Genomic DNA, 27,979 nt, shown 5'->3' with positions numbered 1-27,979 from the left:
ACAGGAAACATGTCTCATTCAAATCACCATATGGTTCATAGCCACGTGAGCAAGTTGATGCTCCACACTCCCACCAGCAAGGACCAAGGCACTCCATTTTGCCTCCCTCCATGATGGACTGTGATCCTCGGGATCCATGAGCCAAAAACGAATCTTTCTTTTTCTTAGCTTGCTTTGTCAAGTATTTTGTCAAGACAAAAAGTAACTCATGAGAAAATTGTCACCAGGGCTGGAGTCATTGCTGTGCTAAACATACAGTTGAACATGTGATCTTAAGTCTTTAGACTGGTCTGTAGGAGGGATTTGGAAAGGTTTAGAGCTGTAGGCAGAACTCATGGACCAATCTGTTATGGTGAGATCCAGAAGACCAGAATGCTGTCAGAATGTGTCCCGCAAAGACCTTCCTCATAAGGACTCCTGCAGAAAGAAGGACTCTTTTGGAGTAAGTAAAGGCTGTTTGTCTTATTTTTTGGCCAAGAATCTGGCTTTGTTTCACTAGTGGCCTGAAAATGTTAGTGAGCCTTAATTCCAAAACAATGGCGTTATTTATTCGGCAAATAAATTTTAAGACAGTATAACATTCAGGCTATGACATGTTTGCTATTCATTGCTTTTAGTCAGCTTTTCAGAGTAGGGAGAAAAAAACTGGAGCAGAAGGAAGTAAAAAAAATGTGCAATTTAATGAGAAAAAGAGATTAAGTGCATTAAGGTTGCAGACAAGGCGACTGTAGTTATTAGAGATTAGTGTCATTAGAGAAGTTTTACTCTTTGGGACGGTAGGAAAAGTGTGTCGATGGCAAGATCTCATTCAAAAGAGACTCCAGGATACAAAAAGGCAGACACAGTTTAAAGACTTTCATTCAAAAGGAGAGTGCCTGAAAACATAGTTCATGCAGACAGCTGAAAGGGGGCCCTACTGGAAAGGGGCCACCCCAGGAATTGTTTTCCAAGGTTCACAGTCAGTCAGAGGCCATGGCAGCCATGGTTCCAGGGGGCCTGGCTATCATTCCAACTGACATCAGAGTTTGCTGTTGTACACGTGGTACTGGTTTTATGGGCAGGCAGAGTGCAAAAGAGAGGCATTAAGGTTCCATATAAAAGCCTGTCTGATCAGATGTCCCATGGAGAGCCCATGGCAGGGCAATCCATGAAGCTTTGAGGGTGAAGCCAAAGTTGCAAAAGGGTGCTGGAGATGGCAGGAAGGTGCCAAGGGAAACTGAAGGCACTTTTATTTCACTGCAGCTATGTGGGCATCCATTTTTATAGTTAACCTTGGGTCATCTATGGAGTTATATCTATAAATATCATGGGTAAATCAAATTTGCGTCTAGGTCCACATCTTATTTAGGTTGTTCTGCTTCATGGGTTCAGCTCATGTACACTGCTTATTTGTGATAGGAAAGTAACTTGTAAGAAAAATGTAAAGAGCTTAAGTTCAGAAGACTATACATATGTGATGACAAAATTCTGTCTTTTGTCCACAAATAAGTTTCAAGCTTATAAATCGAATAAATGGCACCACAAGTACAGAGGAGATCAACCATCACCCACAGCCTTCTGAAAACTTACAAGTATGTGTATCTGCTGCAGGAATGTCAGTGAGACATTCTGGAGGCAAACTGTACCACACAAACATGCCATCCATGCTTTAGTTTACATACGATCTCAGCAGACTGAATGCTTTGGAAAACTCGGGCTTGCTGTACAGGAAGTAAGATTGTCTTAAGGTACTCCTACAGCTACTTTCCTTTTGCAAGATCATTAAATCCTTGATGGTTAAGCATGTTAATGAACCAAGTATTTTAAACAAATCATATAGATTGTGCTTTCATTAATTACCTGAGGATTCACTCATAGCAGCGTATGATCATGGCAAACATTTTTCACTCCTTGTCTTAACCCTGAACAAAGTTTCACTAACAGCCAGAGCAAGATCGGTGAGCCTGGAGTCACCCAAAAGGACCAAAGCATGTCACTAATTTAAGACAATGGGGGAAGTCTGTCTCTATTCTCTGATTGAAATATTATATAGAAGGAAGCATAGTTTTTGTACAAAGAAGGATTTGTCATGAGACACATGCAGCAGTGCTGTGATTAACTGAAAAAAAAAAATGCCAATTGCCCTTCCTTCTAGACAGGATGCTTGCAAAGTCAGACCCCACTGGCTTGGCTGGTCTCAGGACTTTTTCTGGCCATGACTCAGTAAGCCTGTGACAAACAGATGTTTGAAAAGGCCTTAGACACCGAGAATTCCCTACTCACTGCTCATGGGAGCCCTGTCATCACGCTATGTCTTCAAAACCTGCCTTTTCTGCTGCATGGTTACACGTGGCCAGGACACCCTTGGCGTTGTCAACCTTGAGTCAGCAGCTGCTATCAGGATGAGAACGTTCTAGATCCCAACCCAGTGAGAAAAGACTAGGAAACCCACCTAGTGGATTCCCAAAATAAGAAATTTCATTTGTTTTTCTAAGTCAGTATGTTTCCAGGTGGCTAGAGAAAGCTAGCAGAGAAATCACAAATCCTCTTTTTCTGCACAATACATAACACATTATACAGTATGTATATGAGTGCATATTTATACATGTGTACAGAGAGACTTACACATAATACATGCATATTATCTTCTAGATACGAACAAATTTATATCTACTTCTTCTGTGTTCACACTTCTAAAATGAAAGGCAAGCTTTCCTTACACAGTAATGTGGATTTCCTAGTGCTCTGTCACAACAGAAATACTGATAACTTTATCAGGTCTAAAGTTACTTGACAAAGGAAACAGGAATATGATGAAAAAGTAAAGAATATGTTCCCACAGAATTTTGTGAGTAATCTTAATATCCTTAAAATCCTTTCCTGACTGCCCACATCACCATTATCAGAAATATTGACATATTCACATGTACTATACATTTTTGCATCTTTACCTTTAAGATCTTCCAGACTTCTACTTTCAAATTTCCTGTTGTTTTTTTAACAGAAATTCAAATGATTATTTCTAAATAAAGTCATGTAGGCTGCTTCTCAAGTAAAATAAAAAAATTTTCAGATTATGTTCCATTTTTAAAAATTATATTTCAAAGTATATAATCTTAAAAAATAAATAACAGGGCTGGAGAGATGGCTCAGAGGTTATGAGCACAGACTGCTCTTATAAAGGACCTGAGTTCAGTTTCCAGCACCCACATTGGGCAAAACTACCCTTCCTAAGTCTAGCTCCAGGGATTCTGCTTCCCTCTTGGCCGCCACAAGCAGCTTCACTGATGTACACAAACTCCCATAGACACTTACACATAATTTAATATAAAAAGGAATTGAAAGATAAATAACCTAACCAAAATATGGGCAAAGCATCTAAATAAAGACTTTTGTGCTGGCTAGTTTTATGTCAACTTGACACAAGCTAGTCATCAGAGAGGAAGAAGCCTCAGTTGAGAAAATGCCTCCATGATATCCAGATATAGACAAGACTGTAGGTCATTTTCTTAATTAGTGGTTGATGTGGGAGGGCCCAGCCTATTATGAGTGGGGCTGCCCCAGGGTTGGTGATCTTGGGTTCTATAACAAAGAAGGCTGAGAAAGCATGGTGAACAAGCCAGTAAGCAGTATTCCTTCATGACCTCTGCATCAACTCCTGCCTGCAGTTTCCTGCCCTGTTTGAGTTCATATCCTGACTTCCTTTGATGATTAACAATGATATGTAATTGTAAGCCAAATAAATCCTTTCTTCCCTGAGTTGCTTTGGTCATGGTGTTTTGTTGCAATAGAAACCCTAAGACAATTCTCTAAAGAAGAGATTTTAAAAAGCCAAAGAATACAACTAAAGATGTCCATTATTGTGGTGATATTGTGTTCCCCAAAATATTGTGCACCCTAATAAACTTATCTGGGGTCAGAGAACAGAACAGCCACTAGATATAGAGGCCAGAAAATGGTGGCACACATGCCTTTAATCCTAGCATTCCTAAGGCAGAGATCCATCCAGATCTCTGTGAGTTCAAAACCACACTGGAAACAGCTAGGTGTCATAACAAGAGCCTTTAATCCCAGTAAGTGATGGCAGGAAGCAGAAAGGTATTTAAGGTGTGAGGAGGAGGAACTAGAGCTGGGTTAAGCTTTCAGTCTTTTGAGCAGCAGTTCAGCTGGGATCCATTTGGATGAGGACTCAGAGGTTTCCAGTCTGAGGAAACAGGATCAGATGAGGAACTTGCGAGGTGAGGAAGCTGTGGCTTGTTCTGCTTCTCTGATCTTCCAGCATTCACCCCAATACCTGGCTCCAGGTTTGATTTTATTAATACGACCTGTTAAGATTTGTGCTACACAATATCATGTGATTAAGGAATCACAAATAAAATCAATTCATATCCACTAGGACGCTACAATCAAGACAGTTAAAAATAACAAATGTTGGGAAGTCTCAGAATTCTAATGCTGACATGGACCAATCAGGAGGCAGGATAGTCCCTTCCTAAAAAGACATTCTCCAATAACCATCAATTCTGAGCTCAAGTATTTCTTGAGTCCAGATCAATTATCTAAAGAGATCCACAACAGTATAAGCTCATTATGCCCATTCATTCACTGAGAAAATAAATAGATTAGTTGAAGAAGTAACCATCATTTGAAATCAATGTTTTCCTCAATCATTTTAAATGAAATCTCTCATTTCATTCTTATGCCAATCCACAGCAAAATTGGTTATTAAGCTTATCCTTCATAGCAGACCTTAGTCTTTTACTCAAAGTATGATGTTTGCCAGTGCAATGGTATGCACAGGTGACAGAGTTCTAAGGTAAGGATGTGGACATTAAAACTTTCTGTTCATGGAAAGAAATGATGGCACAGTATGGTGTTCAGATACCCATTTTCCAAACAACCATTTCCACCAGAGCTTTTATAGTATTTATGGCAGAAATTGGAAGGAGAAGGTCATCTTTATTTCAGGTTGGGCATACTAATGGATATTAGTAATGATTAAATTGAATTTGTAATAAGTAGAAGGAAAAGCCATCCTAAGCAGGTATCAACTAAAGCAGTGGGTCTCAATCTTCCTAATGCTGGAACCCTTTAATACAGTTCCTTATGTTGTGGTGACCCCCAACCATTAAATTATTTCATTGATACTTCATAACTGTAAGTTTGCTACTGTTGTGAATTGTAAATGGGGTTTTTTGTTGGGACTGCCAGCTCCCCAATAACCAACATGGAGACTTATTATTAATTATAAATGATTGGCTGATAGCTTAGGCTTGTTACTAACTAGCTCTTACTACTTAAATTAATCCACATTTTTTATCTATGTACTACCACATGACTCAGTACCTTTTTTCAGAAGCACAAGTTCATCTTGCTTCTCTCTGCATCTCCTGATGACTCCACCCTTCTTCATCCCCAGCTCTCTTTTTCCCTGTCTGCAAGTCCCACCTAAGTCTTCCTGCCTAGATATTGGTAATTAGCTCTTTATTAAACCAATGAGAGCAACACATCTTCGCAATGTACAAGGAGACTATTCCATAACAATGAATCATAAATATCTGATATGCAGGATACCTGATATGTGACCCCAAAAGGGGCATGACCCAAAGACTGAGAAACACTGATCTAGAGTAACTAACAGATAAAAGAGTTAACACAATATAGGCAACACCAATGTGTGTTCTTTGAGTACAATAGAGTCATTCTTGGATTCTGGTAAGTTTTACCTGGAGAGAAGATCAATGCTCACCAAAACTGCCCTCTTGCAGAAGACCCCAGTTCAATTCCAAACACCCTCCTCAACTGCCTATAACTTCAGCTCCTGGTCCTGGCCTCCACAAGAACCTGCATATATGTGCACATAAATCCTGCAAAACATACAATACACACACACACACACACACACACACACACACACACACGACTAAAAATAAAATGAATATAGAAAATAGTGATGGGAAATTAAAGCCAGGTTAACAAAATGAACCCATCCTCAGAGGAAATCAAAGTTCAAATTCACCTAAAAAATCAGCCAGAATACAGAATATGATATTAATAGAACCCTGGCTGACAGTTGTGTGCTATTTTATTCTCTGCCCAAATTCGTATGCAGAACTCTAAGCTTCAAGCATGACTATCGGAGAGATAGGGTCTTTAGAAGGTAATCAGGGTTAAGTGAGGTCATAAGGGTAGGCTCTATCCCAACTATACGTGGTCTTATAGAAAGAGAGCAACTCCATCCTTCTCCCACATAAGCAGACACAGCAAAGCACTAGAAATGAGTCCTTGCCATAAACAAAGCCTGTCAGAAACTTCATTTGGGGCTTTTTCAGCCTACAAATAAAAAAAAAAAAAAAAAAAAAGACTTCTATTGTGTAAGCCACTTTGTCCTGCAGCCCCAGGTGGCTGGTACTAATTTATGGGAGGGTAAGTCAAGACAGTCTTAAGATTTCTTTCAATCTAATCCTAGATGATTGGATTTCCCAACAACCTCCAAAGGTCTCGTTGTCTGATCCTTCCTATCTTACAGACTCAAAAAGCTTTTACCTTGAATAAACGGGTTGCAACTAGCTACCACGGAAAAAAATGAAAGCCTGTGGGTTACACACACACACACACACACACACACACACACACACACACACACACAACATCACTATAGGATCAGTGCTGCCCAAACCTTAACTCTTGGTCTTTAACCTATAGTTTTACACACGTAGAACAGTGGTCACCAGACTAGGAGGGGCTGAGAGGTGGGACAGAGAGAGAGCAGAAAACAGGACCAGTTAGAAGAGCCAGCCCAGTGTTCTATAGCATATTGAGGTAAATTTAGTTCCAATAATTAGTTGTATACTTCAAAATAGAGTACAGAATTTTGAATGTCTGTAAAATAAAGAAATGATAAATCTTTAAAAAAATACTCAACTTGAATATTATACATTATTTGATTTTTTTGTCTTTTTTATTGGTTTATTTTGGTTTAGGCTTTTTGAGACAAGGACTTGCTATGTAGCCTGGTTTTCAACACTGCATCTCTCTGCTTCAATCCCAGGTGCTAGGATCACAGGCATGTATTACCACACCAGGTTGTACATGGTATACTTGTATTGAAACATATTATATGGCAGAAACATCAGCAACTACTGTGTTTCCACTAAAATTTTTTAAGTGGGAAGAAATTGGTTAGGAATGTCACTCAGTAGTACAGTGTTTGCCTAGTGTGTGCAAGGCCCTCCATGTAATCTCCAGAACCACCAAAATGAAATAAAATTGACTCACTTTTGAAAAACTTAGCTTGTTTGGAAGCTCTAGCAGGGGAGCACAGCTACTCCTATACCCTTGGATGAAGACAGGTCCTCCTCTGTTCTAGAAAGGTCATCCTCTTCATCCTCTTTGACAAAGCGTGCAGCTTTGGGGAGGAACACACATGGGGTGGTGAGGGAAGAAGGGGACAGACACATGCCTAATCAACCAGATCAGTAGAATCAATCCTGTCGATCAATGCAGTGATAGATGTCCCAGCCAGATCGCCCTCAAACGCACAGAATCAGCTAACCTGGGCTCACAGGGGCTCACAGAGACTGAAATGACAACCAAGGAGCCTGCATGGGACTGACCTAGGCCCCCTGCATATATGTTACAATGTGTGACTTGGTCTTCTTGCGGGACTCCTAACAGTGGGAGCAGGGGCTATCTGTGACTCTGTTGCCCACTTTTGAGAGTCTTTCCTCCTACCAGATTGCCTCGTTCCACCTTAATAGAAGAGGAGGTGTCTAGTCTCACTGCAACGTATATACCATAGCTGGCTGATATTCATGGGAGGCCAGCCCTTTTCTGAAGAGAAACAGGAGGAGAAAGAGATGGGGGAGAGGAAGGGAGAAGGACTGGGCAGAGAGGAAGGGAGGAGAAACTGCAGTAGGGTGTAAAAACAAACTAACTAACCAAATAAATATATATTAGCTACATGCTAAACAATTACAAGTTGGATAGTGCTAGTTTTATACATTTTTGTAACAATGAAAGAAATGCATATTCCATACAACAAAGAAAGCAGCCATAAATACATTCTAGAATTGTGTGCCTCACCTTAGTGGCGTATATGCTAAATTTGGGGAAATATAGAGTAGCTCATGAGAATATGAACATAAACATTTCATTGGATCAGGAGACTTTGTATTTATTAAAGGAAATTATTACTGCTACATTTGTTATTTTTCATTAACCTGAGAGTCTGATTGCATACATATTGCTTTCAACGTGGAATAATAGGATTGCTCGCCAATGAGTAGAGTTTTTGCTTGGCCTCTGAATTAGCATAAATCCCACTCTCATCATGCCACGTGTTGATGCCAAATCTCTTGGAGCCATCTAGGTCTGTGAACTGTGAACGGCACTTCCTGTAGACTATGGAGTACTCATCTTGACGTGGGCAAGCCTACAACGAGAAAAAAGAAATAATATTCAGTGATTGAAGTATATGTTCAAAGGAGCAAGCTCCAAAGGTTGGTTCTTATGAGTAAAGGTGAATTTTCAACAATAACAATGGATTAATTTGGTTTTACCAAATGTCTCAGTGAAGAACAATCAAACACTGGCTGGCATTTACAAGTAGTTCCAACCCTGAAAGAATATCTAGCTCATAGTGGTTTGATAAGACTTTAAACATGTACATTATTATGCATGTATAAATTTTCTAAACTAAGGAAGTACGGAGGCCAATTTAAGCATTATGATAATCTAAATAAAACCAAAGTAATTAGGATTAACTACTTTCAATATCTTTGATTGACAAGTCAGGATTATTTTGAAGAACAATATCTTGTGCTAAATCTTTAATAATTACTAAATCATGCTTCCCACAATGGTAAAGGCCAATCACCAAGGTTCATTCCTATGAGAAATTTGACTCAAAACAGCCCGATAGAGTTTAAGATGCTTATCTTTAGGCCACTTTGTTAAAAAGCTTCATAGTAATAAAGTATGATGCTATTGTTGACCATTTCCCAAGAAAGCACTGGTTCTTTGGAACTATACCGGGAGTGACGGCAGATCCACAACAGAAGGCCTGATAAAAAACTGATCATCAGACTTCTGTTTTAAACCAGTTCTAATTTTAAAGCACCAGATGGAAATGAAGCCATGAAAGCTATGAAACCCTTAAAGAACACCAAAGACACTCTCAGATTTTCTTTTTTATTGACATTTTAACCATGTGTTCAACCACAATGTCCACTTATCTGTGAGTGCCCGTTAGGGGCTGAGGCTGAGCACAATACTTTAGAGCTGATGTTTTCTGATCCAATAATTGAATACTGGGGTTTGATTCTTACTCCTGTTTTGCACATAAAGACTTTCCTAAGGCCCCAGGAGAGGGTAAAGGAAGCCAGTGCTAAGTGGCTGAGGCTGGTTATAAACCAGACCTGTCTGACTTAAGACCCAGTGTCATTTCAGAAGCATAAACAAAGATATCATACAGCCATACAATAAATCCATGATGCTGCTCCACATGGTTTGGACTTTGGCTTTTGACATTGGGTGCTATTTTCAGGGTGGAAGGATTTTTCTGTTTTTGTTTGGTTTGTTGGTTGGTTGGGTGGGTGGGTGGATGGGTGGGAAGGATGGGATGGATGAATGGATGGATGGATGGATGGATGGATGGGTGGATGGATGGGTGGATGGACGGAAGACTAGATGGAAGGATGGAGGAATACATGGTCCATCAGTCAGATATAAGTACTTTTAATGAGATTTTGTATTATTGGTCCAAACTACCCATTCATAGGAAGCAGGACCTTCTCATTCCTTTCCTTACTAGAGTCAAACTGAAGAGTTTCAAATGCAAGGTCAGTGTGTTCCTTCAGCATCTCACAGGCAGAGAAGGCAATGTATTTTTATGAGGTGAATGACAAGTCAAAGTGTCATGTCTTAGGGAAATGATTCTGACAGCATAAGCATTAAAAGACTAGAGACAGAAAGGACAATTTTTTTTTTTACTTTTTATTGATTCTTTGTGGGTTTCATATTATGCATCCCAATCCCTCTCATCTTTCTGTCCCTCTGCCTTTGCTTCACCCTCTGCCCTTGCAACCTCCCCCCAAAACAAAATTTAAAAGTAAAACCAAAAAAATAAATAAAACAAAACAAAATCTCAGCATGGAAGCTGTAGTGTGGCCCAATGAGTCACATAGTTTACCCTTTTGTCCATACATCTTTATTTGCAAGTGTTCATTGAAATGAGTCATTGGTTTGGCTTGAGGCCTTTGGCTTCTGCTACAGTATCGATACTGGGCCTTCACTGGGACTCCTCTTGGACATCCTATTGTTGCCCTGTGTCATGGAGATCCTGCAGCTTTGGATCTGCAGGTCCAGCCCCTTCATATAATCCAACAGTTCATAGATGAGGTGGGTGTTGGGGTGGGCTGCCTCGTAGTCCTGGTTCTGGGACTGGGTGGTAGCTGGGTTGGTCAGCCTGCCAGCTTTCCCTCATTGTCACCACCAGGTAGAGCTTTCTGACACTGCCCCAGCTAGCTCACCCAATGTAGCAGACAGCAAGGGGCCAGTTCTCCTGCTCTCACACTCTCGGTCCTGCTCAATGGCGTTCACACCACCAGGGCCAGCTCTATGGTTTTGCCCAGGCAAGGTACAGGACTTGCTCTCCAGACTGCTGCACTTGGTGAAGAAAAGACTGCATTTAAGAACTGCAGTTGGAATTGGGTCTCAGCAACTCACACAGCATCTTCTAATGGATGGACAAACAGATATTTCTCGGTACCAAGAGAAATAAAATACAGATAGTTACTGTGGTGTGGGTGAAAACATTACTCAAAGTGAAACAAGCCAAACATCTAAAAAAATGAATTCTGTGGCATGTAAATGATATCTCAGTAAAAGCGTTGTTTAAAATCAACATGTGCATTGATGGGAGTGATTCCAAAGTTAGAGAAACTAGTTAAAAAGATTGTTGCCTGTTAACATGCACTGCAGCGTGCCTGCCGGTTAAACAAATGAGCCACTGTGTAACAGTAGCCAGTTTCCATGGCATAAATACCCCTGCTGTTGCCCATTTCAAGGGACCAGAGCAAGGTCGGAAATAAGGATTGGAGCTTCATCTTTCCCACAGAATGCTGAGAGCTCCCCCCAGCTCTCCCCGAGTTCCCTTTCCCAGTTTGAAGTTGCCAGTGTGAAGCAGGATGACCTCGGTGCAGAAGTAGGGGCAGAATCTAATTTACCTAAGAAAATTGGTATATTTTCACCCCATTCTCAAGTCAGCAGGTCGTCAAAGATTAGAGCAAATCATTAGGGACCTTGCCAACCTAAACGAGGAAGCTCTAGAAGCTTCCCTGCAGGAAGATCATGAGATTAAGTTTTTTTTTTTCTTCTTACTTATTTTCAGTGCCAGGGATGAAACTCAGGGTCTCTCCAGCCCCCGAAGCCAATACTGTAAAGAGGAGATTGGAGAGTCTTTAAGAAACAGGACAGACACATTGTTGTATTGATCCTTTCCCAAAGTTTAATGTTTCAAAAATGTGAGCCAATTAATTGCCTTTACTGCCTGACTCAGTTTAAGCCGGATTTTGTGCATCTTGCTAAAAGCATCTTGACGTAATTTCTCAGAACGCTTAGGCTCTTGGACCAAGGAAATGAGTCAGAACCATGGCAGCAGAGCATACTCTAAAAAGTGGTAGTGAAGGCAAGCGGTGGGTGAGCTTGTGGCAAGGGAGATGGCTGGAAAGCAGAAAGATCCAAACACAGAACAGGTGAACAACATAGGCCTTCAGAAACAAAAACAATTTATCAGGAACTGGGGAGATTAAATTCCTCACTGGGAAGTACGGTGAGACACCTTTTCAAAGTATAATTCAAACACCTTGAGATAGAACATGGAAAAAGCAGGTACCCCACAGTGACTGCAGCTCAGACCCAAAGGCAAAGCTGGGCTAGTGGGAGTCCTGAACAAGCAAGCAATCAGGAGTACCAGGCAGATCGATACACAGGGGGAGATGATTTACAAAACATTAATGTGTTTCCCCTCAGTGTATGTAACCACCTATTCGCTCAAGGGGAGTATAAAATGTGTTTCAGAACAACACCAGTCAAAGAACAAAGTAATGTTGGCTTGCAGCATGCAAAACAAGATTTTTTTTTCCCAGCAAGATATTAGCCTTGTTGTAAATGACCAGGCTTGAGGCGTCCGAACAGCGGTCACACCAAACAGCAGATGGTGGAGTTCCCTTAAATGTGTACAGAAAGTGCCCTTTACTCTGATGGCTTACAGAAGAGTTGGGGAGAGAGGATAGCATCTGAGGAACCTTAGGAAGAAAAACGGAAGGAGAAGGAAATCAGGACAACAGAAAGGGCCAATGTTGTCCCCATCCCTGCTCTTTATAACCATGAAGGGTCCCTTTGTTCTGGACAGAAAGAAGTATAGTAGGGAAAATATAATAAAAACAGAAAAACATAGAGGTCTCCTGGCCCCAATCCATTTGGGAACTCTTAAAATTGGTGACCTTTCATACTGCCTTTCACTTGCTTTCGATGGTCAGACAGAAAGGACCTCTAAGACTCATCTATCCTGAGCCACTTTGTGTATCATGGTAAGGCCAAGATCTGGAAGGGGCTGCAGTTCTGAAAAGGGGGGTATTAATAAAGACAGCAGAGATAAGCATTGGAGTAGAGACAGAATATGAGTCACAGAGGCTTCTGTGGCATCTACAGTACCAATGAGAGTGGAAGGGGACCAAGCCATCTCCAACCAAGATTAGAAAGGGAAGGGGCTGAGAATTTCAGTGTTTATCTATGTTAGCCACTAAGGACATAAAGTGAATCAGGAGGAATATGCATCACTTTTCATTATCTAGCCTCAAAAGTCCAACAGCGCCATTTCCAGCAGAGACACAGCTCATGTACATTCCACATAAGGGAGCAGACTTGGCTTTCAGCAAAAGGCATCCATCCACATGGGGTGGAGCATGGATTATAGTCATTTTTAGTACACTTCTTTCTCTCCTCTTTTTAGGGAGAAGATTAAGTTGGGTCAGGAACCCCCTTGAGCCTGATGATTTTCTATGAAGACACACGGTTGTGTATCTAGATTCTGCACACAGCTGTGATTTATTATCGCAAAAGAATATAAAGCAAAATGAGCATCGAAAACAGGTGCCTGGGCCAAAGCCCAGAGGATACCAGGTGCAGACCCCCGGACTGCTATCCCAGACAAGGGTTAAAACCTCTCTACAGAGGAAATTCATTAGAAATGCATGGCCAGGGTTTTTATTGGGTGCTGATCACATCCAACCTGGTCTCCATGCACCAAAATTTTATACTTCCAGAAGAAAAACAGGTGTTTGGCATAAACCAGGTGGGTTGCATGATTAGATTTGGCACAGGGAGCCATTCTGATAAGGGAATTGTGATCCTGAAAGCCAAGTCTCCAGATGCAAGCCAGGACAACCTTAGAACAGGACTTTGAAAGGACAGTAGTCTAGGCTCTTATTTGTTAGTTTTTCACTGTGCAGGGCATGGGAAATGATCTTTGAGAAAGTGAGTATTTTTGAGAGAGATTCATCTGGGCACAGTGGCTCACTCCATACTTAGTAGGCTAAGGACAAGGACTGCCTTGACTTGAGGTCAACCTGGGCTACCATGTGAGATCCTGTCTACAAAAATTTAAGTGGATAGAGAAGGGGGAGAAGGCAAAGAGAGAAGAGGAGAAATGGGGAGTATTCAATCTCCTTATAAGAACTAAGTTGTGGCATCCAAAGGAGGTTTTTATCTGGAGAGAGGAATTGTTTTCCACTGTGATAGAGTTGGGAAGAAGGCTGGCTACCAGTTAGACTCACTTCCTCTTCCAACACAAGCTGCAGACAGTTATCATATGCTCAGCATCCCAATAGAATACCTAAAATCCTTGTCTAATGTTTCCTTAGTGGGTGTGGGAAGAGTGTTTAGAAGTATATGTAGAAACAGACATTCGAATTACTACAGATTGTTGGCAGGCCCAGTATTCAGTGCTACCCAGACCATGATTTCTGCCTGTTTCTCTGAGGCAGGATTAGGATTTGAAAGATCTTTCTGAGCCCTTTATAGATAAGGATAACTGGGAACTAGTGCTTCATGTGTACATAATAAGCATTACTGCACAGAGGTTCCTGCAGAATATAGAGAAGGGACATTTCACAGAAAGAGCTTAGAGCATTTTCATGGCTAACTGCATACGAAGAATCAAAGATGATTCATAGCATCAAATCTGCAGAGTGGGGAGAGTTGTAACACCACTAAAAAGAATAAGATGCAGGGATGGGGGAGGACTTTTTATGGGGAAATTATGAGTCACATTTTAGACATTTCTAATTTGAGATGGCTTCGGTACAAAATGTTTGCTTGGAAGACGGTGTGATGGGACAGATGGCCTGGAGAGAAGTCAGTGCCCTACACGCAGCAGTGATCATCGGCAGGGAGAAAATAGCTGTAGAGAACATCTCAGGGACCATGGATCGTATCTGTTATGGACTGTGGATTACATAATTGTACTCCGTGAATTTCCCTGAGGTTGAAAACTGTACCATAGCTATGTGTCCTTGCTCTGGTTTACATGTTGATTTATGTAGGATAAAGGGGCGTGGTTTAGTTGCCCCTCTTCAGAGGGTAAGCAATGGCTGACTCTAACAGAAGTTATGTGGCTATCCTTGTGGATTTCTTGAAATGTTCTTGTAAGGTTTACATTACATAATCAAAAACTGTACACCCAGAATGTTGGATGCAGAGCTAATGGGACAGATAAATTCTCTGAGACTGGGTAAAATAGGAGGAGGAGCAGTGTTCTGGAACCCAAATGTCAGTGGTGCCCATGGCTGGGTCAAAAGAGAAGTCGTGGAAGATAGGTAAGAAGCAGCAAGGAGAGTATTGTAGGTTGAAGAATTCAGTGGACACCAATCACACTAACGCAGAAAGAAGCGACAGAGCCAGATCTAACCAAACACAGTGGGATGAGTCAATTTTTAGTCACCTTAGCATGTGCTGCTCAGAAAGAGGGTTAAGGGAGTTCAATGAAGCATGCCGATAAAAGGCAAGGAGGAAAGGAATGTCGAGGGCTAAAGAGCCCGATTACGTGCTGGAAACCACTGAAGCTGCAGCAAGGGCACACAGAAGGCTAGCCTGGGCAAAACTGGCTGAGGAGGTTTCTTCTTCCCATCCTTTTGTTCTGCATCCTTCTTTCTCTTTTATAGATCATGTCAGGCAGCCTAGGATGTTACACTAGGCTTCTTAGTGAGGAGTTTCCCAACTGACCCTCACTCACTCGAAAGACAAGTGACAGGTTTTATCATGTAGACTGATACACACTATTCATAGTCCATCCCACCCCCACACCCTATGCTTCCTGGGTGCTATATTCTTATTTTTTAAAATAAAGGAGCATGGTTCAGTCACCTATATTCTGAGAATAAACCACTACTGACTCTCCGGAAGTTATATGGGTAACCTGTGTGCCATTATCTCCTGCATCATTTTTCCCCGATAAAAATGACATCGCTGTTTCTTAGTCAACGTGTGTACCTAATCCTCAGCCAAGTTTTCCAAACCTTCCATCAGGCCATTCTGAGGATCTATTCTCACTGATTTCATTCTGTTTCCTTGGTTCCTTTCTTATTTGATAGTTTTGTTTTTCAAGGTCAGTTTTCAGTTGGAGACCAGTCTTCTGAAACATTGTTAGCTGCCTAATTGTGTACTGTAATTTGAAAACAGTCTCTGTCCATCCACCCAGCTCATCCATAAACATGTATAATGGGTTGTTTCCTGGCCAAGTCAGCCACTGTGAACTACCCTGTGTGTACTGTAATGACAGCCATTGCCCACCCGGCATTAGTACAGCAAAGGCTAGCCTTCCCTTGTATGCCCATAATGACACTCATTTGGGGTACTTCATTTACTCTTAAAAGGCATTCAAAGCAGCAAGCATTCTGATGTGAATGTCACATTGGACAAAACCAAAGTACATATTTTCATAGCTTGCCTGTAAGGTTTTCTTTTTTTATTTTTAATATACATCATGTATAAAAACTCCATGACTCCTATGTACCCAAATGAAGACCGTACCTTCCCCCTGGGGAAACACACATGCAGAGCAGCATAGGAGGAAATGGGCAAGAATCTGCCTTACCTACCCTGGATGACACTGGGTGACAGACCTTACTCAGTTCTTCACTAATCTTCAGTGAGTTGATTCCCACTGGATGCTGTTTCCTCTCAATGGTTGTATTAGAAAAATAACAGTAATCAGCTGGCACAGCAATAATAAATGTGTAACTAGTAGGATGCATTTTGTTATACATTTAAGAAGAATTTCCTATTTCTTTTTACTGAATACATTTAATAAAGGAAAAAGCATTTAAAAGTAGATGAAGTTCTAAACAGTCTTATTAAATAAGAAACACAGAGCCAAATACAGAGGTAATAGCCAAGGAGATCAGAGAACTAGCAAAGAGCCACAACTACCTTATCTTACCACCTCACCACCATCGCTTCCACAGAGAGAGTTTCTTCCCATCTAACGTGTTTTTATTGCCTTCCTGTTCTGCCTTCTCGTTAGTTCTAAGCCCAGTCACATGACTTCCTCGTCACTGCCTCGTCATAGACCTCCAGGTTTCTATGGTTGGTACTAGGATTAAAGGCTGGTGTCACCATGCTTAGCTGTGTCCTTGACCATACAGAGACTCTGCCTGCCATGTGATCAGATTAAGGGCGTGTGCTACCACTGCCTGACTCCTGTTTATGGCTATGTGATCTCACTATGTGACCTCTGATCTCCAGGCAAACTTTATTTATTAACATACAAATAAAATTACATTTCAGCACAATTAAAATATCACCACATTTTCCCCTTTTAGTCTAATAAAAAGAAAAAAGAAAAAAGTTGTAACTAATAAAAGAAAGACTATATACAGTAAGTACAATGACTATATACAATATATACAAGCAATAAATACCTCAACAATGTCTAGTCCATTTGCATTTGACAGACTCAGAGAAAATATTCCATTATCTATGCTATTTTGGTAAGTTCAAAATGTACTTGACTCACTTTCTATCCTAACTTATATTACTAACAGAGAACTATCTTATGATGTCTTTCAAATTTATACACTTACACCTCTTTATTGAGTTTCTTTTCTGAAATTCTTAACAAGGAAAACTATAACTATAACTACCTAATCTTTAACTATATCTATCTAATCTTCAACTCCCTCAGAGACCCAAGAAGAAAATAATATTACCTAGTAAAACAGGAAGTGCAAGCAAGCAGCTTCCAAAAAAATGTGAGTTGACAGAAACAGCCAGCTGCCTGGACAGTCACCTGAGGTTTCTCTGCAATGTTGGGGCATCATCTTCAGCCTATAGGCTTAGCTTATCTAACAGATTCATTTGTGAAGTAGGATGTACACAAGGCCTACAGTTCAACCTCACATTCAGTGAGAGTAGTCCATGTACCAGATAAACCTGAATTCCACTAGTGTCCTGTTATGATTCAGGATTTTAAATTCTGGAAATGGTTGGTATTTTTGGAATTCAGCTGTCCATTCTTCTTGGCTTGTGGGTGGCTTCATCTCTTTTATTAAATGCCAGTCTACCACAGAGAGGTTAGATTCTGTCAGCCTACTTACTCTTTCAAGAATAACTGTTTCAGCTGCTGTTCCTCTGCACGTCAGAAGCCATTGGTCCACTGCCTGTTCAGCTGCCTTCAAAGAACGGGACACTGTACCTTTTCTGGATTGCAAAGGCCACTTTAACAATGGTGCCATATTGACCTGGCCTCAGAGGATGCCTGTTGCTAAAGCCACAACCACGCTTGTCTTGGCAAGAATCAGTAGTCCTTTGTTTCGTGTCCTGTCTGTCCATTTTGTCCTGATTGTCAGCAGGCGATTCGAGGACACTTTGTTGTCCAGTGGCTAATTTTTGCCACAATGAAAGTTAACTCCATATGCAGTTTCTTTAATGCCCATATCTTCTTTGAAGTAGATTGGTATTGCCAGGAGCCAACATGTCTCATACTCAAAAAAAAAAAGAAAAGAAAAGAAAAAATTCTAAGTTATTAAAACATTTTAAATGCAATATTCGGTAGATCTCTGAAGGGTTTGAAGATGACTTGTCTATCTAAAATATCTCTGCTCGACCTTAAAAACATACCTAATATGACTACAAGTTTGATTGTAATGTCTAACTACTAACTTTCACTTCTTTATATCCTAATAGTTGATAATAATAACATTCAAGGATTAGCAAATTGTATTACATTGTTAAATGAACTGTCTAAGTACAATATCCTGAGCAAGATTAGAAATATACATACAGCATTTTCCAACAATATCAATCTCAATATATATAATTTGAACACAATATATAAAAATCCAATCCAGGCTGTTCATGTAGATCTCTTCCATTTCCAAAGAAGAAAAAAGAGATTGGATCATTGGGCGATCCCCGTGTCCTTCTTGGGGTCCTGTTTTCCAGGTAGCCTCCCTGGTGATGTGAGTAGCAGTCCAGTCATCCTTGTTCTACATCTAGTATCCTCCTATGAGTGAGTACATACCATGTTTGTCTTTCTGAGTCTGGATTACCTCACTCAGGATGATTTTTTCTACATCCATCCATTTGTCTGCAAACCTCATGATGTCATTGTTTTTCTCTGCTGAGTAGTATTCCATTGTGTATATGTACCACATTTTGTTTATCCACTCTTCAGTTGAAGGGCATCTAGGTTGTTTCCATGTTCTGGCTATTACAAACAATGCTGATATGAACATAGCTGAACAAGTGCTCTTGTGGTGTGGTTGAACATTCCTTGGGTATATGCCCAAGAGTGGTATAGCTGGATCTTGGGTGGGGGCAATGAAGGGCAAGGGTCGAGGGAAAGAGAGCTTGGGGGGGGGGGATCCCAGCTGGATCAACAACAGAGAGGGAGAACAAGGAATAGGAGACCATGGTAAATGAAGACCACATGAGAATAGGAAGAAGCAAAGTGCTAGAGAGGCCCACAGAAATCCACAAAGATACCCCCACAACAGACTGCTGGCAATGGTCGAGAGACAGCCCGAGACATGCAGAGATCCATGGCTAGGCCCCAGGTGGATCTCTGGGAGTCCAGTTAGCGAGAATGAGGAGGGTTTATATGAGTGAGAATTGTTGAGACCAAGGTTGGATAAAGCACAGGGACAAATAGCCAAATGAATGGAAACACATGAACTATGAACAAATGGCTGAGGGGTCACCAACTGGATCAGGCCCTCTGAATCGGTGAGACAGTTGATTGGCTTGATCTGTTTGGGAGGCATCCAGGCAGTGGGACCAGGTCCTGTGCTCATTGCATGAGTTGGCTGTTTGAAACCTGGGGCCTATGCAGGATTGCTTGGCTCGGCCAGGGAGGAGGGGACTGGACCTACCTGGACTGAGTCTACCAGGTTGATCTCAGTCTGTGGGGGAGGCTTTGCCCTGGAGGAGGTGGGAATGGGGGGTGGGCTGGGGGGAAGGTGAGGGGGGCAGGAGGGGGGAGAACAAGAGAATCCGTGGCTGATATGTAGAACTGAATTGTATTGCAAAATAAAAATAAAAATTAAAAAAAATCCAATCCAATGTAAAGTATTTAAAACTAGCAATTGTCTTTTAAAAGCAGATTCAATAATCTACTCTCTATTCCTTTGCTTAGCCCTTTTCCTAACCATTAACAACAACAACTTGTAACCAACCCTCCTAAACGATGAAAATTATCCCAGACCCGAAACCCACTGAAAGACCAAAAACTACCTGCCCCACACCACCTCTTTGGGAATGTGGGTTTTGTGTTCTTAAAATTGCTTCCTGCTGGTTGTAGTCAAAGACATCTTTATTCTGCAAAGAAAAATTTTGGGTTAATTGTCAAGTTCTAGGAAAGGTAGCTATATCATTTGTTGTCCAGTCTCTGCATAATGCCAAAGTTCAGGGCTTATCAAATCAAGTCCTCATTCAAGAAGTCTGTGAAACTGGATCATTTCAGCTAGCCATCTCAAAATTGTTCTGAGCAGTTTGTAGTCCAAAGCTGGTCTGTGGATGATATTTGTCAACTTAGTGGCATTATTATTGTCCACGTGGAATTGTTGTTGTGGGGCCCCATCATCTTTCTGGAGACTTCAAATTCGATGTTAGGCCTGGTCATGATTCCCTGCAGAAAACTGATAGAGACTCGAACACAAAAACATGTATAGGCAGCTGATTGAAGCCATTAATATCATAATAAAAGTTTAAAATATATATTAATCTTATAAATTTTATATAAGATTTAATCATACTTTAAGAAAAGTTTAAAGATTCAAAATAGAATCAAAGAATTGAAATTAGTAGCAATAGAATAGTACCTTAACTTTTTCATTTTCTTCTGTACCATATCAGAAGATGGCTCTTTCTTCTGGCATGATACAGAGATTTTTGCATTTTCCTTTTAACAACATGCTTGGATGCTGGGGATGTCTTTCTGTATGCAGCAAAGGTGTTGCTCTGATTGATTGATAAATAAAACACTGATTGGCCAGTAGCCAGGCAGGAAGTATAATATAGGCGGGATAAGCAGAGAGGAAAATTCTGGAAAGTGGAAGGCTGAGTCAGGAGACGCTGCCAGCTGCCGTTGCCATGAGAAGCAAGATGTAAAGTACTGGTAAGCCACAAGCTATGTGTCAACTTACAGATGAATAGATATGGGTTAATTTAAGATATAAGAACTAGGTAGCAAGCAGCCTGCCACGGCCATACACTTTATAAGTAATATAAGTCTCTGTGTGTTTACTTGGGCCTGAGAGGCTGCAGGCCTGAGCGGGACTGGAGAAAACTCCAGTTACAGCATTTGTGTAATTTTAGACATTCAACCACAAGGAAATTTCACAAGAGGTATAAAGGAGGCTGTGAGTACAAATATAAATTGCTACACAACAAACAAATGTACCCAATTTAATAAGGTTTTGTTATAAGGAAAAATAGAAAGATCTATATGAATATTCACTTTGACAAATAAATTGACCTTTTTAAGTAACATCACACCTTAGGTCCAGGCAGTAACACTCACAGCAGCCTATGGAACACTGGCTACTGATATTAGTCCTACCATTCCATCATACAAAACACATGAATCATTTTTCTTATTCTTTAGTCCGGATTATAGGAGGACATCTTTCTTTGACAATGATTTGTATTTATAACCATATGACATAATGTATCACATGTAAATTTGAAGCCTAGGGATCTCAATTTTTAAAATATTTTTCTCTTTTATAAAAAAACACATGTGTTTTCTGCAGAAATCCAACAACTGAAAAGAAGAAAGTAAAATCTCTCCTAATCCTAAATTCTCTGAAACAGAACTGAGCTAGAGGCAAAGGTGTATGGTACCTAACTACTGTTAGGAGTAACATGGCAATTAGAACAATGGTAACATCTTTCTATGGGAAAACTATGGCACTTCAGAACCTGACTTTCCTATAATACAGTCCTAGAATATTAGTGACTTAGCAGGTGCATGGGGGAATTAAAAGATTATCCAGTTTTCAAACTGACAGAATGAAATGTCTGCCAAAGTCTTTACTTTAGAAGGTCACCTGGTCATGAGATTCATAATGGGACAGAATCAATGAGACAGAGTCATATCATATCAAATCATTGAATTTAAGCGTTAGAGAACTCGGAGGGAAACACATAGGCTAACTACAGATCTTCACTTCTCCCTCCCTTCCTCCAAATCCAATCTCCATCACATCTTCCAGCCCACCCCCATTTCTAAGTGTCAGCTCCCAATATCTAAAAACACATTTTGTCCAGACTCCTAGTGGCTATACCTGGCAGGATCCAGAGGATTTCCCTGCCAGGCAACACACAGCCACCACACTCTCCTAAGAACCAAAAGGGGCAACAGAAACCAAGGAACACAACACCCGCCTAACAAAGACAAGACCACATATCAGCACCTAGAATGACAATCATCCAAACCCAGATGCCTAGATTCTGGTGTAAAAACAAAAATCAATAACAGCAGGATAATATGTCTCATCTAGAACCCAGAAACCTTACACAGCAGGCCCTGAGTACTGCAACATAGCTTAAACACAAGACAAAGAATTTAAAATAGCCTTTATGAATATGAGAGAGGTCCTTAAAGAAGAAATGAATAAAGAAACAGTGGAAGGAAATGAGTAAAACAGTACATGACCTGAAAGTGGAAATAAAATAAAGAAAACCAAAACTGAGGGAAATTTGGGAATGAAAATTTAGGAACTCAAACAGAAACCTCAGAGGCAAGCCTTACCAACAGAACATAGGAGATGGAAGAGAGAATCTCCTTACACGCCCCAAGAATGTTGATTCTGTTATTCACCAACTACATTCCCTTTATTTTCTACATTCTGCCCTACAAATATGAGTTGAGCTGATGTAAGAGACCAGTATAAAAATAAAGTCTCAATTCACAAACATTTGAAATAACGTGAGTGTAAATGCTTTCAAAATTGTTCAATAATTGCATATGTGAAGGTTATAGACTGAATGAGTAGAGAAAGCAACGCATACAAAGATCGCATGGTGAAGTCTCTAACAGGGTAACAGATATTCTTCTTTCCTTGTCAGTATTTTGTGAATCATACACTTGTTGTGTGCATGTTAATTTCATTGTAAGAGTTCAGTGCTATTCCATTGTGTTTTAACCATTGCCTGTTACAATTTAAAACATCTTATCACAATATATTACTGTAAACACTTACCAATGTGTTATGAAAAGCAGTGCTAGAACCAGGCCTCAAAGTCAATTACTTTGGCATCAAAGGAGAAGTGAATGAACAGAAGTCTGCAGTTAAAGCCAGACAACTGCCCTGGCGTGCTGTGCAGCCACCATGGAAGCTTTCGAGCAAAGTGAGAAATATTAGCAAGAATGCTGACAATGTGAAAAGCATGAATGGCCAAACACTTACATGCTCCAAGAACACAGCTACATTCTTTATATTTTGTCCTTCGTATTTTGTGGGTTTTTAATTAGGTGTCTGTTTTTAATAGGTGTTTTCACTATCAGTTTGACACAAAATAGAATCACCTTGGAGAGTTTTTTTTCCAAATTGAGAATTTTATACAATATATTTGGATCACATTCACGCTCCCAGCTCCTCCCAGATCCACCTTCACTTCCTTACACACTCAAACTGATGTTGTTTTTCTTTGTTTTAAAAACCCTTAAAGACCAATTTGTGTTACTCAAATATCTGGGAATAGAGTGTTACTGAAGCATCATCTAGGTCGAGTTGGTATGTGGGCATGATTGTGGGGTTTGTCTTGATTGTTAATTGAGATGGGAAATCCACCTTAAACGTGTGCAGCACCATTTTATAGACTGGACCCTGAACTGTGGAAGAGTGAGGGAAGCTAGCTGAGCAAAAGCAGCAGGCAGGTAGCATGGCAGCATTTTTTTCCCATCTGCCTTCAATTGTAAATGTGTGTGCTGGTGTGAATGAGAATGGCCCCTGTAGGCTCATAGGTTTGAATACTTGGTTCCCAGTTAATGGAACTGTTTGAGAAGGATTAGGAGGTGTGGCCTTGTTGGAGATGTGTCACTGGGAGCAGTTTTAAGGTTTCAAAAGATGCTTGCCATTCTCTGTGTATCTGTCCATCTGTCTGTCTGTCTCTGTCTATCCCCCCATCTCTCTCTCCTCTCTCTCTCTCTCTCTCTCTCTCTCTCTCTCTCTCTCTCTCTCTCTCTCTCTCTGTGTGTGTGTGTGTGTGTGTGTGTGTGTGTGTGTGTGTGTGTGTGTCGGTCTGTCTGTTTCTGTCTCACACTTGTGGATCAAGATGATGTAAGCTCTCAGCTACTTCTCCAGGACTGAGCTGTCTGCCTGCTGCCACACTCCCAGCCATGTACTCTAAGCCTCTGTCACTAAACACCAAATAAACTCTTATTTGTGTGGTGTCTTATTACAGCAAGAGAAAAGTAACTAAGACGATGTGATATAACTGGTTCCTTCAAAGTTCCCGCTGCTGTAGCTTCCCTCACAATGATGGGCTATAGCCAGGGCTCCCATTAGTATTTTATCACAGCACCAGACACGGAATTAGAACTCACAGCTTCATTTTGTTTAAAGATAGAGCCAGGTCTTGTGAAAAATAAAGAAACAGGCCTGAAATTCATTTTGGAATTATGTATTTCCTTATGCTTTTTTCTTGTGTTTATTTCTTGTGGAGAAGAAAATTATGTATCATGATGTGTATGGAGGTCAGAGGACAACTTTTGGGTGGAAATCCTCTCCTTCTACCTTTCCACCATGTGGGAACTCAGGTTGTCAGGCCTGATGGTTAAAGCCTTTGCCTACTCAGCCATCTCATTAGCCTTTGAAAACAAGCTTTGGCGTGTGTATGTGGACTATAAATTTTTATCATAAATTATAAGTCCTGTTGTATTGGAAAATTCTAAAAAATATATAAAGATAAAAAAAATCACCAAAATTTTATATTCAATGGCCAATTTTGCCAACACTTTGAGAGCTTCTCCAAGTTTTTAATTTTATGTACATTTTCATGTAGTTTTGATGAACTATACATATTAATGTTAATTTTTTAACCTTCAATGTTTTATTAAGCACTATTCATGAACAATGTAAAGGCTGTACAATGCCATCTGTGATCGTAATATATTAACATTATCCCTAATAACATATATTCATGCATTCTCTAAGTTTTACTATTATAAATAATATACTGACCAGCATATGTGGCTTTATCCTAATTTTGAATTATTTTTCTTTGATGAAATTTTCTTAAATGAGACTTATAGGGTTAAATAGTAACCTAATATAAACTGGCAAACTTCTTCCCAGGAAGATGAAATAATGTATCCCTGCCTAACACCAAACAAAACTATCCATCTCCTCCCATTTTTATTCCAGGCTCATCTTTTTAAAAAATATTGAGAATTTTATTAGCAAAAAATTCTTAATTTAACTCATATTTCTTACTTTTAAATTCTATCTTTTACCTATATTTATTTGGTTAATTGTATTTCCGACCATATGAATTGTCTATACATGCTCTTTGTTCATTTCTGTAAGGCCTTTAACAATTCTCTTGCAATAATTGTTTCTGTATGTGTTAAATATATCCATCCATAAGCTATCATATTTTCTGTTGTTATGGATTAAGAGTTATTTTCAAAAGGAAATAGGATAGCAAGAAAGTAACATACGATAAAGATGGTATCATAAATTCTTTTTTCTCTAAACTAGTAAAAGCTAAATTGGTTTTGCAGCTTTTTCAAAACAGTTTTCTATTTGCTTAGTTTATTTGTTCTTTCACATAATTCTTATAATGTTCAATTCTGATAAAAAGCAAAACTCCAATGAGGTTTTAGTTATATTAAACTTACACATCTCATTTATAATCAGTTTTTCAGTCTTGTCTCTTTCAGTCACGATTCCTGTATCAGCTCTTGGGATCTTTGTTTTTGCTGTTAGCAAGCAAGTGAATAAACTCAGCAACTCCTTCCTCCCTTGAGTCAACAGTAGCTGGAGCCAACAGAAGCCGCAAATCGACTCCCGACTTAACCAGGATGGATACCCGAGACTGTTTCCTCTACCTCAAGCCAAACCCTTCAGTGTCCCTTCCCCACCCTCCTTTAACAGTAGCCCGGTCACTCAGCCTGTAAAAGATGAGGTAGCTAGGCTGGGCGGTGGTGGCGCACGCCTTTAATCCCAGCACTCAGGAGGCAGAGCCAGGCGGATCTCTGTGAGTTCGAGGCCAGCCTGGGCCACCAAGTGAGTTCTAGGAGAGGCGCAAAGCTACACAGAGAAACCCTGTCTCGAAAAACCAAAAAAAAAAAAAAAAAAAAGATGAGGTAGCTAGTACAGAGTCCTTTTTGTCATGTTCTGATGACCAATTCAGTCACCTGACAGCTCTGATTCTGGAGACAGAGAAACAATCTCTTGGTGATGGAGGAGCCTCTACAAGGAAAAAAGTTTGGGGTTTTTTTTGGGGGGATGGGGTACTAAGTCACCACATTTCTTGCATTGGGCTTGGAAAAATTCTCTCCAAGAAATTATTTTATGTTGTGTTGCTATATTTGTATGTTTTTATCTTTTACAATTTACTGATTAGTGTAGCATGAAGAAAAAAATTGCTTTGTTTTGTTTTTTCGAGACAGGGTTTCCATGTGTAACAGCTCTGGCATTCTTGGAACTTGGTTTGGAGACCAGGCTGGCCTTGAACTCACAGAGATCTGCCTGCCTCTGCCTCCTCTGTGCTGAGATTAAAGGCATGTGCCACCACCCCCCAGATGGAAAATTTTTATTTTGTTCATCCTGTTACTTCCCAGTTTAATATATCTTGGTTCTTCTAATAGTAGATAATCACACTATTTGAGACAATAAGGGCATTTTTAAATCTTCTTTGTCAGTAGTTAAATATTTTAATTTTATCTCATAGATATTTTACTGGTTAAGATGCCCAAGGTAAAGCCAGTAGGAAGCCACTTTTATTTAGTTTCTCTTGTATATTTTCTCTCTCCTGCCCCCACCCCCATCCCCATCTCTATATCCCCTTTCTCACCCCAACTCTTCATATGTGAGATCAGCCTAAGACTTTTCACTGGCTAATCAAGTAACTTAAATGTGAGGCCTTGCCCTCTTGTCCTGTTGTTTAATTGTTAAAATATAAGTATATTCCAGCTATAAACTAGACTTCAAAAAAATCAACATTCCATTTCCCAGAGCTGAATTAAGTTCCATACTTCTATGTGCTCATAAGATAAAAGTAAATAGAAAGGTGATTTTCATTTCCTGCAAGTTCAATTCAGGGTGGAGACAATAAATAAGCAAGGGGGAAAATGATTAATATGTCTTAAATACTTCTAACCTTAGATATTTTCTCCCTTAAAAAATCCATTAATTTCCAAAAATAAATCATAGATATAAAACATCATTGATTCTTACAATCAGCAAGTATTTCTTAATAAATACAAGACATTATAAGTCTCAGTAATCCCTTCTCTCCACTTATGTACTACATGTGACGAGTCACCTACAGGAGTAGAGTTAGAATAGGATTCTTGTACTCACAGGTGGTGGATAATTATACTGTGGAGTATAGTCTTCAGAGTATGTTGTTAAAGCACACCTAAGAAGGAGAAGCCAAGATGTCAGAAAAAGAATAGCGCCCCCGCAAAAAAAAAAAAAACCCACTGACATGAAACAAACATTTCAATAAAGATTGGCACTGATAGTGTTTAAGTCCAGTCTTCCCAGGCCATCTTCACAGTATTACCTATCCCTAGCAAGCATTCCTTCAATTACTTCCAAATCCTTACAACCTTCTGTGTGCCTATACTATCAACACCTATAGCTACCAAGTACCATGTCCACATCTTAGGTGCTCTATATTTCCCAGATTCCCTACATCACCCATTTCCTACTTCAAGATCTTTTTGACTCCATGTCCTACATTCTCTGCCAGATGATAACTAAAGAGATCTGGAAGACACCTAGGTGGCTGAAATCACAGACTATCCCCAGGCCCCTCCCCCACCTCCTAAACACACAGAAATGTTAGATGAATCATATGCCCTCCGCCAAATATATAAGCCTAGCCAAGCTCAAAAGGAAGCCCTTGGGGTGCTGATGAAAAGACACATGCTATGGGAATCACAAAAGCTGACACTCTAAGCCTACAGAGAAGAGTTTTAACTACTGGTAATGAACAAGAGAAGTGATCCTGGATTTACTGTACTTCCATAATAGAGAGACTAGAAAAACCCCAGTTAGGAGCCCAGAGAAACTTACAAGGGTTTCTCTGTTTAGAGCTTTGGATAAGGGAGAAGATGTTCTTCTACAGAAATGAAGCTGCACTTGTGTTCCCTGCAATATTATAGGAATGGATGGTCAAAGAAAATATCTAGTTTCTTTGGAAAGCAAGAACATTCAACAAAAATCTCAAAATAACAAAATCCAACTCAGGCAGGCAAATG

The 27,979-nt window shown here is 40.1% G+C and overlaps 1 protein-coding gene across 4 annotated transcripts in view; it reads right to left on the bottom strand.

The window, feature by feature from the left end:
* Nucleotides 1–8,115: 8,115 nt before the first annotated feature.
* Nucleotides 8,116–27,979, bottom strand: part of Cfap95 (cilia and flagella associated protein 95) — a 97,443-nt gene continuing 77,579 nt past the window's right edge. For 2 of the 4 annotated variants that reach the window (XM_059259615.1, XM_059259633.1), the window contains exons 5-6: nucleotides 27,075–27,132; nucleotides 8,116–8,413 (exon numbers count right to left, since the gene is read on the bottom strand). In XM_059259615.1, coding sequence (XP_059115598.1) covers nucleotides 8,231–8,413; nucleotides 27,075–27,132 — 241 coding nt within the window. In that variant the 3' untranslated portion in view covers nucleotides 8,116–8,230. Of the gene's footprint in view, nucleotides 8,414–19,550; nucleotides 19,858–19,877; nucleotides 20,168–27,074; nucleotides 27,133–27,979 lie in introns of those variants that run through there. The other 2 variants (XM_059259624.1, XM_059259629.1) reach the window with 2 other exon arrangements.

This window comes from Peromyscus eremicus, chromosome 1, assembly GCF_949786415.1.
Source record: "Peromyscus eremicus chromosome 1, PerEre_H2_v1, whole genome shotgun sequence".
Taxonomy (NCBI): Eukaryota; Metazoa; Chordata; class Mammalia; order Rodentia; family Cricetidae; genus Peromyscus; species Peromyscus eremicus.
This window is presented reverse-complemented; position numbering and strand designations above follow the sequence as displayed.